Genomic DNA, 19,390 nt, shown 5'->3' with positions numbered 1-19,390 from the left:
ATTGTGAAAAAAATGGAAAAAAAGGAATTTCGTGTGTTGATGAAACACTACTTTTTGATGAAAATAAGTGCCGCCGATACCAAAAAATAGCTTGATGAGTGTTATCCAGACTCTGCACCGGGCGAAGCAACAATTCGTAAGTGGTTTGCAAAATTTCGTACTGGTCATATGAGCACCGAAGACGATGAACGCAGTGGACGTCCAAAAGAGGCTGTTACCGATGAAAACGTGAAAAAATCCACAAAATTATTTTCAATGACCGTAAAGTGAAGTTGATCGAGATAGTTGACACCCTAAAGATATCAAAGGAACGTGTTGGACATATTATTCACGAATATTTGGATATGAGCAAGCTTTGTGCAAAATGGATGCCGCGTGAGCTCACAATCGATCAAAAACAACAACGAATTGATGATTCTGAGCAGTGTTTGGAGCTGTTATATCGAAATAAAACCGATTTTTTTCGTCGATATATAACAATGGACGAAACATGGCTCCATCACTTCACTCCGGAGTCCAATCGACAGTCATCTGAGTGGACTGCATGCGATGAACCGAACCCAAAGCGTGGAAAGACTCAACAATCGGCCGGTAAGGTTATGGCGTCTGTATTTTTGGATTCGCATGGTATAATTTTCATCGACTACCTTGAAAAGGGAAAAACCATCAACAGTGACTATTATATAGCGTTATTAGAGCGTTTGAATGACGAAATTTCAAAAAAACGGCCTCATTTGAAGAAGAAAAAAGTTTTGTTTCATCAAGACAATGCACCGTGTCACAAGTCGATGAAAACCATGCTGAAATTGAACGAATTGGGCTTCGAATTGCTCCCTCATCCACCGTATTCTCCAGATTTGCCCCCCAGTGACTTTTTTCTGTTCTCAGACCTCAAGAAAATGCTCGCTGGTAAAAAATTTAGAAGCAATGAAGAGGTAATCGCTGAAACTGAGGCCTATTTTGAGGCAAAGGACAAATCGTACTACAAAAATGGTATCGAAAAGTTGGAAGATCGCTATAATCGCTGTATCGCCTCTGATGGCAATTATGTTGAATAATAAAAACGAATTTTGGCAAAAAAATGTGTGCTTCTATTAAACGATACGAACTTTTCAGCCGAACTGTTATCGTACGATTGGACTTTTCGAATTTTACAAAATAATTATAACGTTCATTGCTCGGCTCTATAACTTTCATTCAGACAACAATCGATTGGACTTTGCGAATTTTACAAAATAATTATAACGTTCATTGCTCGGCTCTATAACTTTCATTCAGACAACAATCGATAAAATCGATACAATCTGCATGATATGCTTGAACTTCTTGTTAAATATTCGAGTAATTTGCATAATTTTTGTAACTTTCAAAAGGGCCTATCGCACGATATCTAATCACATGTTACTACCGAATTAACGTTTGATTGATGGTTTTTCATAATAAAGGTAATATTTTTTTAATTTTTCTCGGTTCGATTTTTATATTTCTACAAATCTTTAAATTTTTCCAAAAAACACCCGTACCCGTTTGATTTCCTAGAATTTTTTCTTGGACACCAATTCTGAGCAATTATTAGTTTCCGAAATGTGATTTCAAGCAAGAACGGAGCAAATCTAAGAAAACCTGTCCCAACTAACCGAAAGTTCCTAGAAAAAAAAATCAGAATGAACAGTTTTCGAAGTTAAAAAATAGCAATCAAAGCGGCCCTTTTTTTGAAATAATTATCCAATTGTGGAAAGACACTAATAAAATAATCATCAAATGATTGCTACTATACAAAATTGAAAAAAAAAATTGTGCTTTTCTACAAAATGTTCTAACATTCAAAAAAGAATTTAACATTTTGCGGTGTGTGAAATGTTTAGAGTATCTAATTGATTTTCTACGACTTTTTATAGGACACCATTTGCGAAGAGGTTAATGAAAAACCCGCATTCGCCTTTCTCGGAAGAAAGGTAACAGAATTTTTGAAAAAAAAATGACTTTCGAACACAGCCTCAAAGACCCATAGTGCTATTATACCCTTCGACTCAGCTCGACGAAATGATTGTGAGTGCTCATTTTTAAGGTTTTTTTATCGCTCAATTTTCTTGGAGAAGTCAGCACCGATTTCAACAAGCGTAGAGGCTCGTCTGAAAGCAACTATTAAACCATTGTTCAAGTTCAAAGATTAAATTGCTGTCACCTCTGGTTTTGAAGACATAATGGTATAGACAACGTAACCAACAAAACGCGATGTTTTTTTACCAAACAATTTTCTCAGAGATGGCTGAGCCGAATTCAAGAAATCCAGGTTCATTTTGAAGCTACCATTGAAGATCAAATGGCGAGCACTTTCGGTTCCGGAGATACAATGGTATAAGTGACGTAACCGACAAAATGCGTTGTTTATAATTACTGAATTTTCTCAGAGATAGCTGAATCGATTTTAATAAGCTAAAACTCGTTTGAAAGTAACAATTGTGTAATCGATTAGGCTCGAAAATCCAATAGTTGTCACTTCCAGTTAAGGAAATATAATGATATAAGTGACGTAATCAACTAACCATCCATTTAGCATCGGTTGAAATTTCTCGGAAATGACTCAACAAATTTCGATAAAGTTAGGCTTATTTGAAAGCTAACAATGTTGATTAAATTTGAAAGGGTTGAGGCGACCATTTCCGGTTCGAGAGACGTAATGTTATATGTGACGTAACCGACAAATCTTAGTGTCTTTCAACGCGCTGAAATTTCTCGGAAATGAAAGAATCGATTTCTAACGACTTAAACTCATTTGAAAGTAATGATGAGGTTATTTGATAAGCTTACAATATTAGTGACCGAAGATAGAATCTTATAAATATTTCAATGAGACCATTTGTATGGCAAAAGCAAGGCATTACCCCACCACTATGTGGATAAGGAAGGGTTTAAGAATCATAGTTGAGTTGAGTCGGTCTCTCTATCCAAGACAAATTTAATGATTTGCCAAACTGAAGACTAGCAACATATTGAAGATCAGTTAAAAATAAGCTATCGTTACGGTGCTGTGTTATTCTAAAATAACTTAACTTTCCATAACATAAAAATAACTAGAAGGAATTCTCAAGTACCAGTAAGCACTAATAATGGCTGAAAAATAGCCTATTATGAACACCGAAAACTATTATAGCTTTATATCTGCAATATAAAAGCTCAACTGTTATAAATCAATCAGAATTCAACTTTCTGAAGGCGCGCTAGCCATAAATAAACATTATCTTAAAGTATATTTTTTCAAAGTCGGCCTGAATTCAGCGATTGTTTGTTGTCATAATTCGACATTTCATGTGCTGTATATGCTTCTTGGTTACCTGGGTAGTCACCAACAACATTGTAAACATTCAATAAATCCATCAACAATAAAAAAAATCTCTACTTAATAAATTCGCAACTGCAATATGTTCGATGCACGTAGGGTGGTTCATATAAACGAACATATTTTTGCCCCATTTCTAATAGTGATTATAGCGTCGAATGACTTTTATTCATTTCTGCTGGCTGATTACACTGCACTATTTCTATTAAACCCAATAAAACGCTTTTAAGCATGATTTTTTATTCATAGAAGTAACAGGAGCGCAACATTGTCAGCAAGTCTCGAACACACAGTAGGCGCAGTGTTTGAATGGCGCGTTTGATTTGACATAGCGGTAGTCTGCACTCCTGTTAGTTCTGCGCACGTTATTCACATGCTTTGTTATTGTTTGTATTATCATTACAGCTATTATTAATCACATCACATTGATGATGTAGTGCCGAATAAATTTCAAATACTTCACCATTATTAATCCTCTTATTACCCTACACACACTGAATACTTTCAAAAAGGTTCAGTTTTTGTTCATCGGCGAATTGATTCATCATGAATTCTGCAAAGGGCTAGGGTGAAGGTAAATCGGCTATGAAAATTATTTCCCAAAAATCTTCTGTTCGAGAATCATGTCAGATATGTTCAATGTGAGAACCTTTTTCTTTAATATTAATAAACTTTTCACAACTGATATTTTTACCATGCGAGATCAGTTTCAGTGATAATCGCATTGTCAAAAAATCAGTACTGAACTTTTCTGCAGTGAGTTTTTTGATCGATAATTTTTTTGTCTAAAAATCACTTGTGAAATTTTTCAATCGCGATTTTCGAAATTTTGAGTTTTTCCCAACACTGATTTGAAATTTTAAAATTGATACGATGTACAAATTTTACAACAATGTTTATGTTGTCGAACGAAGTTCATTTTTAATTAGGAGTATTCTGAGTATTTTGATTAAAGAATATGGAGAAAAACTATGAAATTACCGTACGTTCGAAATGCTCTAAAGTAATCTAAGTACACCAAATTTGTAAGAGTTCTTATTCAAAAAATTTATAGAATGAGAATTAACAAATTGTTTGCGATATTTTCAAGCTAACAAAAAAATTTCTACCTAACATTTTCGTAATCATTTTCATAAATGTTTGAGAGGGAAATAATCACAATTGCAAAAACCAACCGATAGCTACCTGATTCTGAGAAATTGTGTTTGGAAACCTTAATAACCCTTTGGTAACTGATTAGGTTATGAAGAAACATTTATGTCACCTTGTTTTAACCAGTATCGCTTTATTCTAACAGATTCGTGCTATTGTTGCAACATAATTTGAACTCAATCGTATCACATCTAGTTGCGAATATACTTGATTTCGACTTGGGTGATAATCGTGGAAAACTGGAAAACGGTTGTCTCAGTCTTATAATACAAACGAATGTTGTTTACTATCCGACGTTTTGGCCTTTGGTGTAGGCCTTTTTCAACGAAAATAAAGTCTATTGTTTATAAAAGGTGATTTTTTTGAGGTTAGGATTTTCATGCATTAGTATTTGCTCAGATTTTTTGAGGTTATGATTTTCATGCATTATTATTTGCTCAGTATGCTCTGACATTTCATCATGAATAGACTTACTAACGAGCAACGCTTGCAAATCATTGAATTTTATTACCAAAATCAGTGTTCGGTTCGAAATGTGTTTCGCGCTTTACGCCCGATTTATGGTCTACATAATCGACCAAGTGAGCAAACAATTAATGCGATTGTGACCAAGTTTCGCACTCAGTTTACTTTATTGGACATTAAACCAACCACACGAATGCGTACAGTGCGTACAGAAGAGAATATTGCGTCTGTTTCTGAGAGTGTTGCTGAAGACCGTGAAATGTCTATTCGTCGCCGTTCGCAGCAATTGGGTTTGTGTTATTCGACCACATGGAAGATTTTACACAAAGATCTTGGTGTAAAACCGTATAAAATACAGCTCCTGCAAGAACTGAAGCCGAACGATCTGCCACAACGTCGAATTTTCAGTGAATGGGCCCTAGAAAAGTTGGAAAACTTCGGAGAACAATTCATCTCAAGAAATGGACCGGTAAGTTGGCCACCAAGATCATGCGATTTGACGCCTTTAGACTATTTTTTGTGGGGCTACGTCAAGTCTAAAGTCTACAGAAATAAGCCAGTAACTATTCCAGCTTTGGAAGACAACATTTCCGAAGAAATTCGGGCTATTCCGGCCGAAATGCTCGAAAAAGTTGCCCAAAATTGGACTTTCCGAATGGACCACCTAAGACGCAGCCACGGTCAACATTTAAATGAAATTATCTTCAAAAAGTAAATGTCATGTACCAATCTAACGTTTAAAATAAAGAACCGATGAGATTTTGCAAATTTTATGCGTTTTATTGTTTAAAAAAGTTCTCAAGCTCTTAAAAAATCACCCTGTACTTAAAATGTCGATGCTCGGTGGACAACGCCTAGAAATTGCCGTTGAAAACTGGTTCAACTGTGCAAACACAGCTATGATCAATTTTAAAAAATGGACAAAAATTGCCGACTTTTCATGGATTTACCTTCACCCTAAACTACCCATGCAGCATTAATCAGAGTAACCCATGAGTCAGCAGACAAAATTTGACAGCTCTATCAGTCGAACTCTAACCGTGATGGCAAAAACAGTGAAACAACTCCGTTCAGAGGTGTGCGCGTTGAAAGAACGGCACCCCACCGCGTCGAAAACGGACACTTTGTGGACGTCAAATATGCCCGTTCCGGTATCTACAACATCTGGCCAATATTAGACAATAGTCAGAGCATCGAAAGCCCGCTTCCGAACGGCTGACGATCCTGGGCCAAAGGAAACTGATAACGAAAACCGAGGGAAAAGAGGTTACATTGCTGCGCGCGCTTGACCGGAAGGTCGGTGCAACTGGCCAAACAGTATGCTCTTCTTTCAATCCGGATTGGTCGTTAAGGGCTGAGGACAGTACCGTAAAGTGGTAGGTTTTTTGCTATTTTCCCCGTTCAAATAAAATTTTCTTGGAAACGGTGCTGAATATAGAAATACCCACCTGATAATGTCTTCGAAATTTAGTTGAGAATATTCTGTGAAATTTTCAGAATGATTCATTGAGTTTAGCGGTCGTGTTGTATTTTTTTCTGATTGAAGAACTGCTGAAAATTGGAACGCTCGGAAATGCATACCTCTACTTGTTCATCGAATATCTCGGCTTTGAAGGCTTGTATCATAAATCTACCGTGACAAAGTCTAGATAATTTAGTTTAGATGCGATTAGTACATAAAAACATATATGTTATCGCGATAAAATTAAAGTCTTGTATTTTTCTGTGAAACAAAGTCAGTTTAAATGCATCCACCATTTTTTTTCGCTTTGGTTTCCTGATAGCATACTGAGAAAGAAGAGAGAAATAAAATTGGCTCGACAAGGCTGCCAAACACACAGACATTCAATCTTTGTGAAAGTTGAATATTGATTCATTGTTCATTGGAATCCAGGTAATGTCCAACCCATACGATAGATTAATGTGATAAAACTTCTCATCAAAATAATAAAATGTATGCTGGCAACCCGGTACAGTTTGCTCATATACGAGAGAGTACAAGAGAAATACGATGCGCAAAGGGAATTGAGCGAGCCACGTGGTCGATTTAAAACTCAACACGTGGCCCTCTGTCCTCAGACCTTAACGGAGAAATTCATAGTACGAAATGCCTTCCGGAAATTGCGTCGTTCATCAAAAAATTTCATAGGAGCGGTGTTCTGGCCGGATCTGGTGTCGGCCCACTACTCGAAGCGATTGTTGGAGAAGATGGAGCGACTGAATATCAATATGATACCCATATCTGCGTACCCACCCAACCTTCCTCAGCTGCTTCCCATAGAAATTTTCTGGGCCAACATGAAGCGTAAGATCTACTCCAATAACTTTGTCACGTAAACTGAGGAGGAATTGATAAATAAAACGAAAACAGAACTCAAAACCATGCCTACGCGCATGTTTTCGTCCAGTTAACTGCAGGCAGCTCGCAGGAACGTATATTTTTTTGCAAGTAAGCCTAAATAATTACCCTTCATGGGAAATTTATCAAAATTATCTGCCTTAGCTTAGCTTGTTATCATACGAAAAAAGCCCATTTTTCAATGCAAACAAACCAACTTCTTAATTTTCCGACAAGCTTCGTATAATAAAAATACTGTGGAGGGATCGCTACCAAAAGCCGTTGTGTGAATAAATGACAATACCCTAAAAACATCTGTCAATTCTATTTAGAAATTCATTCCTAGTAGGATCATCGTACTCTACGATAAGGCAGAAAAGATGGATAAGATTAAAGTTTAAACAACGTTTCAAAAGATGAAAATTCAAGACGAAACACCGTTCACCAGAGCAATCATCACCAGCATAAAATGCCCGATCAGCACAAAATTTGAAGGTACTCCCCACCAGAAGTAACTTTTCCAATATACAGCGGAATAAACGGCAAACCGCAGCAAGGGAAAACCATGATTAATTATGAATGGCTCAATAAACTTGAGACTTGCGCTTATCTTGCTTAAAGCCAGGAAGTAAGAAGGGCAGAGTGTTGTCCCGGTTATTTCGATCCCTACTGCCAAGATGCCATTAAAAATTTGTCAAATAAAATAATGTTCAAGCTTTTTGAACCTCGAAAACAAACAAAGGTCTGGGCACATCCTGTGCAAAAAGCCAAATGAAAAATTATAGTTTAATTTGTGGAAACGCTTCGAAGTGACCCAAGAGAGCCATATAAAACATCGTTCCGGAACAGGATTCTCATTAAAATTGTTCCATCGTATGTGACGGAACCATGCATTAAAATGGCCCTGTTAAACAATAACAGTATTTCATCTGATACGGAAACCGGTACCGTTTTTCCGTTTTTTTCCGCCCCCTTTCGAGCTAAAATCTATTGTTCTAAAGGGTTCGATGGAAATTTGTAGAGAAATTCAAACTAACTTTATTAGCAAAATTCGTCGTACCAAAAAAGTAAGTTTATAATAACGAAACTTTTCGGATGTTGATGTAATTCATTTCGATAGTCGGAACCTAGTTTAAGGGTGATTATTGGCAGTAACATCATCACAACAATGATTGGAGGCTTCGGCAAAAAAAAACTGCTACCCTAGCAGAGAAGAAAATCAACCATTGACTGATTGCACTGATATGCTTGGTAAGCCCCATTCCTTAAACTTTGTCCCTCCCTCGGATCCGCCTCCGGCATTTGCTGCAAAGGGGCAAGTTTAAAAACCGATCCAAGCTGGAAACATAAGAAACAGAAACAACAGTATAGACTTAAGATTTATATGAAGTATTTCCGGTTCGCAGAAGCCCGACGATAAATGGTTGCCTGCCTGGCTGTTCAGAGGCGGGGAGGGGACCCCAACTAATGAGCTTTGTGTGCTCGGTTATGATGATCTATGGTTTCTCCGTGATGCCGGTAAATAATGAGTGATACCGATGCGATGGGATACAGCCCAACTGGAGCAATAAATAACGTTTATTGGAGCGTGAACCAAACAAACCTGTGGTACGTGACGTAAAAACTTGAATGAATCAAAATTTCACAAACCGTTCCCACTCTCAACGCAACCGAATGCCGATTCATCAATCTCTAGCCCCCCAATGTGTCCTCAGCGTTGGTCCGCCCAGCACGAGTTTCCACTTGATGTAATACGTAAACAACCGTCGAATTGTTGGTAGAAATTGGTTTGAAGCTAGTTTCCGTCGACTCTACAAAAGTGGCTGAAAAAAAAAATGTTCCGCCCGGTTGCCCTGAAGCCTTGGATCACTCCGGACACGTTGCACACGATGCCATCCGATGATGATAGTTGCCTTCGATGTTTGGTTATAGTTTTTTTTACTATCTTACTATATTTCGACGCGACCCCACAGGCACACACACACAAGCGGGACACACTGGCAAACCGCACAGAGGCCAAGGCAATTGGCGACATATTGCGTCCTTTCTGCACTGTTCGAGGTCCTGTCTCTTCTTCGGTAGCACTCGGCTGCTCGGTGCAGAACCCGTTCAGGAGATTAATCGCATCGCTAAGCCTGGCCTCTGCCGTCCGTCCGTTCGTGCGTCGGTCGAGTGTCGCCCGGGAGTGGTGAAAAACCAGACGCTGCGCTGCAATGCAATGCCATACTTACTAGCTTCAGCCATATGTTTGTGACAAGCAGTTGATTTTTTTCGTCCTGAAAATAGAGACGGAAAGGAGAAAGGAAGAAAATTAACAATATTGCATTGGTGTTTACGATCTATCGGGTGATTCGGTGACGGCAAGGCACATCGTTCGACTACTAGAATCCTATTAAAACTTGTCCCCACTTTTCAGATTGCTGTGTGCCGTACGCTATTTTTATCTTCGATTGGATCGACGATGAAGCATCAACAGCAGCGCTCGGATGCTAGCATCGGTCGTAACCGTTTCCGTGGTGTAGTGGTTATCACATCCGCCTAACACGCGGAAGGCCCCCGGTTCGATCCCGGGCGGAAACAGGTTTTCTTTTTTTTTTCATTTAAATAGTTTTTTTTATGAATTATCTGATTGTTCAAAGTAGAAAAATGGGTGTGGAATTCTTATTCGCTAGTATTGTACATTTTTCTCATCAATCGCATCAAGTTTCACAAAGCCGAGGCAGAGAAATATCGGTAAACGGTAAAAATTATTCGGTTGGCATCTTTATCGTTCGTTTCGAAGCCGATAGTTCATTCAAGTGGTGCTTATGAAATTTGTGTGCAAAATTATTCGGCACGTACAGTTTCTCACATTACAATTTCGTCCCCCTGTTAATTTAGTTGTACATCTTCATCTGGCTTTCGGGCTCCAGCTCACACAGAAAATAAGGAACGTACTTATTATTTGACTTCTTTCTTTCCAACAATTGTCAAAACACACAAAAAGCCAAACCATCCAGCAGCGACAGTTTCGTACAAGAAGCTAAAATGAAATAAATCGCGTGCACATTTGAGTTTATTTTCACGAGCGTCTTATGGAAATCCACTTTACTTTTAAAGTTAGTACATCGAACAGAACCCTGAAGTTAGGAGGAAAATTCTCAAATTTAGATAGTTTTTCGGTTCCGTGCGGATTGTGTCAACTTCGTAGTACACGCAGAGAAAAATATTGTAAATGTAACTAAATCTGGGTTTCACGTAACGATTTATTTTGTTGAAATTGTGACAAAAGAAAAATTGGTTTAATATAGCAAATATTGTTGCTTGAAACAACAAAACTAGGTATTTGATTTTGCTCAGTGGATTAGTTTGTTTCTATAAATATTTTGTTAATACCAACAAATATTTTACTTGTGCGTTCCTGTCAATTTGTTGATAAACAATTTCATAGTAAAGTCAACTTGCAAAATCAGTTTAAAATGAACTAATTTTGGATAAAGGTAATATTTATAGTGTTTTGAATTCATAAACTTGACAGTTGAAATAAATGATAAGATATCAACTTGAAATGATTAGTATTTCAACTTACGCTTTTGTTTGTAAAAAATATTCATTTTGTTTTGTTTTTACGAGTAAAATGATTTCTTTCGAAATAATTTGAAGGCTTGTTGTTGGTACATTTTTCTTCAATTTATATACTTGTTAGGAATTTTAATTACATTTATATTCCATACATTTATAATATTTATCTACATACCACAATCAATCCAATATACTTTTTATAGTATTCAATGATTCGGTACCCTTTCCCGGTGCCCTTCTGGTGAAGATAGAGATAACCTGCATCAAATATATGTTGTTAAGAAAGCGTGTTATTGTAGTTTCTAATATTATTAACTGTCAATACTTACGCTTGGATTGATGAAAAGCCCGATGAAAAATATATAAGCAGGTAAAATTTTACTTTTGAAACGCGTAAAAAACTTTTCTGTTCATTCACGATTGAAAAAACGACTCTGGTTTATAAGAAATAGGACTGATATGGTTCTTTTGAACAATAAACTTTGTTGTATCATTACACAAATAAGACAACAGATAAAATGAATAAATTTTGTTCTTAACATAAAGATAAAGCAGACTTGAATCAACATAGATATTGCGAATAAAATCAACTCTGCTTTTGTTGATACGCAATACATTGATGAATTATTTCAACAATAAAATCAGCTGGAACAATTATTTTTTTCGTTTGGCAAGACCAAAATATTTATTCACATTGAACAGAGATCTTTGTTGATGTTGAAGGGAGAAAATGTTTTAAAATAATCATATTCTAGATTGAAATTAACATGAATCGGAAATCTACTAACCGATTTGTTATTTTAAACAAGCTCCATTTCTCTGCGTGTATACGGAGGCGAAAGAGTAGGCTGCGCTAAAAAATGCCAAAGTGCAACAAATTTTCGCTCCTGTTAAGCGGCCCTTACACGTGACAATATTATTGTCAATCCAAAGTATTGTCATTGCCTTGGTAACTTGTGTCCGCATTTTTTCTAAAATATCTAGCGTTTAGAGCTTTAAATATTGACTAAGAGCAAATTCAGAAGTTAAAAGTTCTATATGGAAGATCTATAACAGAACAGAAACTGGAACAAACGTGTCCCCAGCAAGCCGTTCTAGTTTTATTTGTTCGACCAGTTCTTCTGTCAAATTTAAAATTGCTGGGGCTGTCAGTTTTTCGTGTTATAAAATCCAGATTTAAATTTTAAAACTGACATAAATTATGCATCTAGAACTAAAATACTTCTGAACATGCCCTTAGAGTTTATTCCGAAAATGGAAATATTTTACTATTAAGGTAACGGTGGATAGAAGCCAGAGAAAATAAATGTAAAAGGATTGGTGAAACCATACTTTTCCATACAGTAATGGTATTTGTAAGCAGAGAAAAATACAAATGTAAACATTGAAGTTATAAAATCTCCTTGCACTTTCTGGAATCACTGCAACTGGAAAATTGTCAACTACGCAGAGATAGTATTCACAAGAAATGTTGCACGAAATTGAAAAAAAAATATATACACAAAGAAAAAAAAGTTGAACGTATTCTCAAGAATCTTAAAAATAATCGAAGAAATCATGTTGAAAAAACGCATTTCAAATTTTTTCTCGCAAAATTTGTACTTGGAACAAGTTATGAAAACTAACATTTGATCTTTCTAAAAAAAAGAAGTTACCGCTAAAACTATTTAAAGGTATTTGCAAAACTTGACGTTTTTCGATTGCAATAGTCATTTAAACACCATAATATGATTTCATAGCGTTCTCCTAGAAGTAGCCATGAAATTCAAAATACTAAGATTTTTGTAGACTGGCATAATTTCAGCCAATTGTATATTTTATTTAGAATTTATATTCTTGTATAAATAGACCTGTTAAACGATGCAATAACACGAAAGCCTAAATTCCTAAAAAATTATGTCTAAATATTCCGAGAACTGTTGCTTCTAGGAGAAAAATGGTCGCCAAAAGGTGTTATAACTAAGTGCTCACAAGTCCCTTTTTCATGCCTCCCCGTGTGTCTATGATGACTTCTGCGTTAGTAGCAGAAATAAAGGGTTTGAATTGGTATGTATGTAATAATTAATTTAAAACGGGAAAATGATTTAAAACTCTTCAAATAGTATTTCGCTTGAAGTCCTGTTGGTAGAGTGTAATAAAACTCTTAATGCGACTTTAAATTGTCAAGTTTTTTTCATGAAACCCGTCTGCAGCATTCCTTGCAATTTATAAATTAACATTTTGCATATCGTTTTTATAAAGTTTGACGCATAAATCAAAATACGTCTTATAAGTAAGAATAACTTTTGTATATAAATATTAATTCTATTCGTATTATAAGTGTTTCATGCAGAAAAAATATTCAGAAGTGTGCAATCATCTATATTCCAAGCGTGTGATTGGTTGGTTCAGAAGACTGAAGGTTTGGAAGGTGAAGGTTTGGATACGGTAAGAAATGAAACATTGAATGCAAACTCGAGTATTGGTAAGATTGGATAATGTTAATAATTCATACAAAACTCAAGAGCATAAACTAAATACGCGTCGATTATTTGCCAATTGCTAGGCATCGAAAGTCTTTCTGTGCTGATTGAATCCATTTGATACAAACATTTCATTTAGGTGGGGCTGGTCGATGAAACGATGCCCTCGAAACATGATTTTCTCTATATAAGAAATGAGCCATCGGAATTCGATTGAGTCAACATCTCCTTAAGTCCCGGACTACAGTTATTTTCATATATATAAAGAATGTCCCAGAAAGCATGAACGCACTTTTATTTCACTGTAAATAATTCACAAGTGTTAGATATTCAAATTTTATTCGATATACTGATAATATTAGACTACAACAACAAAATATTATTCTCAACATTTTCTACTTAGCCATTGTAAACTAGCTGGCGCACCTTCTTGCAAACGTTCCTCATTAAATTCCGTACAGACTTTTTGGCGACAAGTTTTAACACTTTTTTCCAATCTTTCTCAAACTGTGGTTTCGGCCGCCGACACATATTTCCTAGGATATGCCTTCGTTAATGTCCAAAATTAATTAATTGGTCGAAGTTGTGGGCAATTTGGTGGATTCATTCGGTCTTTTGGGACGAAAGTGACATTTCTGGTAGTATACCATTCTACCGTTGATTTCGAGTAGTGGCAAGAAGCAAGATCTATTCAGAAGACAACAGGATCCATGTGGCTTCGAATCATGGGTAGAAGTCGTTTTTGTAAACATTCCTTTTGTAAACATTACCGCAGCTACAAACTGCTTGCCAGACCATAGCTATTTTACCAAATTTTTCGTCTTCAATCGATTTCTCGGACTGGTTTAACACTTGCCCTTCTCGCACCGTATAATATTGTGGTCCTGGCAAGGATTTGTAATCGAGTTTCACGTAGGTTTCGTCGTCCATGATTATGCAGTTCAAATTTCCAGCAAGAATCGTATTGTACAGCTTTCGAACCCTCGGACTGATCGATGCTTCTTGTTTAGGACTACGTTTTGGTTGTTTCTGCTTCTTATAGGTTCGAAGATTCAAACGTTCTTTAGCACAAAGAACATTTGACTTCGAAGTGCCCACGTTTTTGGCCACATCTCGAACTGAAACCTCCTTCTTTAGCTCGAACGCCTTCAGTATACGTTTATCCAACTGAGAGTTAGCAGGACCTTTTTTTCGACCCGTTTTCGGTTTATCCTCGAAAGAGTTATCCTCACCGAACTTCCTGATTGCATTTCGCACGGCTTTTTCATTTACTCCTTCCATTTTTGCTATCTTTCTCAGTGACAGTCCGCGTTCTGTGCACCATTTGTACACAATTTTTCGACGTTGTTCTGCTGAAAGTTCACGCATTTCGAAATAAACTACTGAAAACGAATAAACAACTGCAAGAGTGGTTAGAGAAGAGTGTAAACAACAGGACGCAGCCATAAAATTGACAAATTCTGAACCATTGCGTAATGGCAGCGGTTTTCGGTTGCGTCCATAATTCCTGGGACAGTCTTTAAACAAAACACATGGAAACATCTTTTTTTCTGTAAACCGCTTCCAGACAGTGGGGTTTGGGATAGGTTAAACACACACACAGTTGCTTCTAGAAGTAAGATTAACATTAGTAACTTTATTACTTTTGAGCTAAAAACCCATGTTTTGTTGGTTAAATGACTATTTGTAATAAAAAAAATCTTGAATTTTATTCATTCATTTCAACTGGTTTAGAAGCAGCTTCTTTGTTTTAGAAAATACACCAATAACATTTATATCACATGTAGATTTTCATAATCAGTTTAAAACAAAAACCTAGCGAATCTTTGAAGAAAACGTTAAACTCTTGTTCCAGCGTTTGAATTTGTTTGAGAGCACAATTGATTTCCTACAACTTCTTCCTTAGCAATATTTTTGGACAAGCTACGGGTTTTTAGTAACAAAAATATGAAGAAAGTGCAAAAGTTTATCCGTACAGCTCTTCAGAAAAATTCGGTTTGATTCGTACTGGTTTCTCCTGCTTTCCCCAATTTACACCAAAGTTTTTCGACTGTTTAATGATTTGGATTTAGCTATGTTGCGACGAAGAGTCGTCTTGAGCTTTCGCAGACTCTCATTTCGTCAGACTTTCTCTACACTTTTTTTCTGTTAAATACTGATGAAAACTCGAGACTTTTGAATAATTTTAGTTAAAATGGGGGTGAACTAAACGATTTCAGAAAATATCATAACTATAAAAGAATACGATAACTCCAGTCATTTTATAACGTTTGCAAAGAATGAACACAAATTGCCGATTTTTCAAGGGGTACCTTCACTAGCACTGAGAAACAGATGACAGTCCAAGAAAGCCAAATCGAGTCAATAAACTGAATGAGGAAGAAATTGCTTTCGTCGAAACGTTAAACAAAAAATTTGCTATGTGTCTGTAGTCCAAAATCAGGTTAACTCCTGAATTTTTCCAGTTTATTCTACATTTTTATTCAATGTAATCTTTTCTAGGTCACAAAACTGATTCCAATGATTTTTCAACATTTTGACACCAAAAAAATGCGGAAGAATCAGGAAAACACTTCTCCGCGGCAACGATGATTTCCTCACGCGAGCAAATTTTTGGTATTGGAAATCCACCTTTTGAGGCTAAGAAACATATAAAAGTCCAAGAGAGCCAAATCAGGCCAGTAAAATTAATGGGAATGCAACCGATTTCGTTGAAAAGTAAAGACATTAAACTTACGTTTCGTTCCCGTATTCGGCTAGTAAGTCGAAACTTATTTACAGCTAGGTGGCATGAACTACATTACACAGTATAATTTAAAAAACGATTTCCGTTCTCTCATATAACATTACTTTTTGAGAGGTAAAACGGTAAAAGAATTCAAAAAAAGTTTGATCTCTCTTTTTGCCTTGTTTTTTTTTTGTGGTTTTGCTATATTTTATTTCCGTATGCCTGCTTCCCCAGGCTGCGATACCTAGTCTCGAGATAGGGTTGCCAACTTTGTTACAGCTGCCGAGACACCGCGTTTTATTTTTAGCCGCCCGCTCCGCATCAGAAGCTGTTTTAAGCCCCCCCAAACATGCAGAACAGACACTCGTTTCCTCTTGTCTGTCAGTATTCGACCTTAGCTCTCACCGTGTTTGGTAATCAAATCTTTTACTTTCACATTCAAAAATACTTTATGAAGTTTTACAAACTAAGTTGAATTTATTCGACATTTGCATTCAACTGTTTATATTTAGACAAGATTGAATCAATTATTTTTTGTTGTTCGGCTCGACCACGATTCGGATCAAAAATCGAAATTGACCAAATATTTACGCACAGACGAAATTTTTTTTCGGACTTCTCGTCCCGACACAAGTCGACGAAAAACAAATTTTCGGAATGAATGGGAATGGGGACTGTGATCGATTTCCTCGTCTTTGTTATCGATGGAACCTTACGGACGACGGTAAACTTGTTGTGACTGCTTCTCTAGAGCTACAATTAAGGATCGTTTGAGATATAATGAGTTTGAGCAGTAACAATTTCACCAGGAGTGCTTTGAAATGTCGACCACAAACGAATCTAATCGCTTGTAATGAGAATTGATAGGTTTTGTGCGAAGACATTACAGATTCTAAATATACGGGGAAGTTTAGAGATTTATAAATTAGAAATCTTTTCACAAGGTATGCCAATTTATTTGCATTTAAAATCAGAATCGTCCTCTTCATACATACATCATGACGATTGAAAGAGAATGGGAATTCATGAGAATCGTTTGCCAAGTCAAGGAGTACATAATAGAGTATTAGATTACATAACCATCATCCCAATCGAAGAATACTACTCGTTTTGTTGAGGTACAAAATATAAACGCTTTATTTCTATCATCAAAACGATGGCATAAGCGACCACTCAACGGTGCTGGAATAATTTCCAAGAAACGAAAATAAAGTTCTTGTCTAATATTCATGGTATGTTAATCTAGTATTAAATTCAAATCTCCGCTCTTCAGCTTCCGCGGTCTGGATGGAAAATCTGATGAATGCCGTGCCCATCCAGAATCTAAACAAGCAGCATTAATATTTACATCCAATTTACACAAATATAAGAACATGAAAAATGCGGAAGCACTGCAATCACTGCACCGTTATACTCCATTCTATTGCTTCTGTATGCCGCTCAAAGGCCAATACATCGAACATTGCGTTACCGGAGCGAAAGCGAGTGGAGAATTTTCCGTTCCGTGGCGAACCTTCGAAGCACACTGGCTGCTAGCACAACGAACGTCAGAATCCGACCATCATTTTTCTTCATACCCAAAGTCACGTATGCTTTCATTGTGATCATCGCTTTCGATTATTGCTTCCATCGAGTCCGGGGCTGCAATTTATCAAGTGCTTCATTTGCTCACGTACACTTCGTTAATGCATTTTTCAAGTAGCTCCTCTTACACTTTGCGGACGGCTGCAGCTTAACCTAAATTCACCGGAATCAAGGGACCATTTTCACCTGAAATCATAGTCAGGTATCACTCCGACCGTACGATTCTCCTTCGCCGACGCCGCCCGAACGGCAAAATCAGATCCCAATATCGCTTCGGCATGATTTAGCGTTATTAGTTTTCTCATAAATTCCGGGTCCGGATTTTCAGCGTTTCCCTTTCCCTGTACTACCGGGCGGGGAGGGGGGTGGTGGGTTGCTTCGACACGGATCAATTGCTGGTAGCCGGAACAGTCAGAGATGATGGTGAAAGCTTCCCCAAATGTTATCGTTTCCCTGAATTCTCCCCTCACCGATTCCACCTGGTGTATCGTCGTTAGAGCTGCAGAGTCGTTTTGGCTTGATTTGAGAACACCTCCGGTAGTGACAAAGCGACAGCGATCCGTTCGTTAGCCGGTGCAGGCATGTCGTCACCGAGATGTGCTGATTGTACGAATGATGTTTCTTTCTCGGGGTACGCTTGTTCAGCTTTACAAGCGAGAAATCGAAAGCTCGTGCTTGCTGGAACACTTCCTTTACCATCAGCAGAAATATCGGTAAATTGTGCAGTAAATTTGTATTCGTTATGTGTCTCCGGAAGTTTGATACGGTCCACTGAACCTAGGCACTGGGCGAAAGACTGAAAGACTTCGACGGATTATATTGAAACTCAATAGCCTGTGTTTAGATGAAAACAAACACAATGAATACGATATCATTACGTTTTTTTCCAAATCATCACTAACAAAAAGGCAGTGTAATTTTGAACGAACGAACAGGAGAAAATATACCAATACTATTTACCTTTTTCTTCTAAAATTTTGGGCGCATTTACACTCAAAATAGTCCACCGTGAGGACTGAATTGACAAATAAAATTAGTTTCCAAAACTACGTCAGAGCCTACTTGGATTTTGAATACTTTGGACTTTTTGATACCTCAAGTCTCAAGCACAGACAAACAGACACTAATTTCAGAAGAGGTTCTATTCTTCGTCATCTTGCTAACAGTTAACGAAGAAACTATATACGACATCAACGATTTTGTAGCAACGAACTATTGCAGGGCTGTAGGTGAGAGCCTTCCTCACTAATGAATATCGGTTTTTAATAAGAACAATGTAATTACATGATATCGAAACAATTCTGCTGTCATTCATTGAATGATTATATGTTTTCCGACAGATTTTTTTACAGATTCAACCAAAGTATGTATATAAGTAACAATTCATTGTTTTTTCTTTCTCAAGATAGCCGATGAGGATTATATCTTGTGCATCCCAAAATACAGAAGCCATAACCCTCCCAGTCTCAGTCGGCTGCAATCAACTCAGATGATGAAAGTTCTGATTCCGGAGTGAAATGTTTCATCCATTGTCACATATCGACGCAAAGAATCTGATTTATTACTTGTAAACATGGCCAAACATTGCTCTGAATCATCAACACTGTCGACTGTGAGTGAACGCGGCACAGAAATGGCTGTCACTTTTTTCTGACTAATCGAAAAAAAAAATTGCGCACAAAGTCTTTTCAAGGTTGACACTTTATAAACGGCATATAGATATAACGATGTTCTTCTAAAGCACTCTTCACTTCAAATAA

The 19,390-nt window shown here is 37.0% G+C and overlaps 1 protein-coding gene and 1 non-coding gene across 2 annotated transcripts in view; one reads left to right on the top strand and one right to left on the bottom strand.

Annotated features, from left to right (window-relative positions):
* Window positions 1-19,390, bottom strand: part of LOC131431248 (neuronal acetylcholine receptor subunit alpha-7-like) — a 290,647-nt gene that overhangs the window by 91,941 nt on the left and 179,316 nt on the right. The window contains exon 4 of the mRNA XM_058596850.1: window positions 9,527-9,571. Within this exon, the coding sequence (XP_058452833.1) occupies window positions 9,527-9,571 (45 nt within the window). The remainder of the gene's footprint in view (window positions 1-9,526; window positions 9,572-19,390) is intronic.
* Trnav-aac (transfer RNA valine (anticodon AAC)) lies at window positions 9,803-9,875 on the top strand. The gene has a single exon. It is a non-coding gene; the product is annotated as a tRNA-Val (tRNA).

The sequence above is a fragment of the Malaya genurostris genome, chromosome 2 (genome assembly GCF_030247185.1).
Source record: "Malaya genurostris strain Urasoe2022 chromosome 2, Malgen_1.1, whole genome shotgun sequence".
In the NCBI taxonomy this organism is placed as follows: domain Eukaryota; kingdom Metazoa; phylum Arthropoda; class Insecta; order Diptera; family Culicidae; genus Malaya; species Malaya genurostris.
This window is presented reverse-complemented; position numbering and strand designations above follow the sequence as displayed.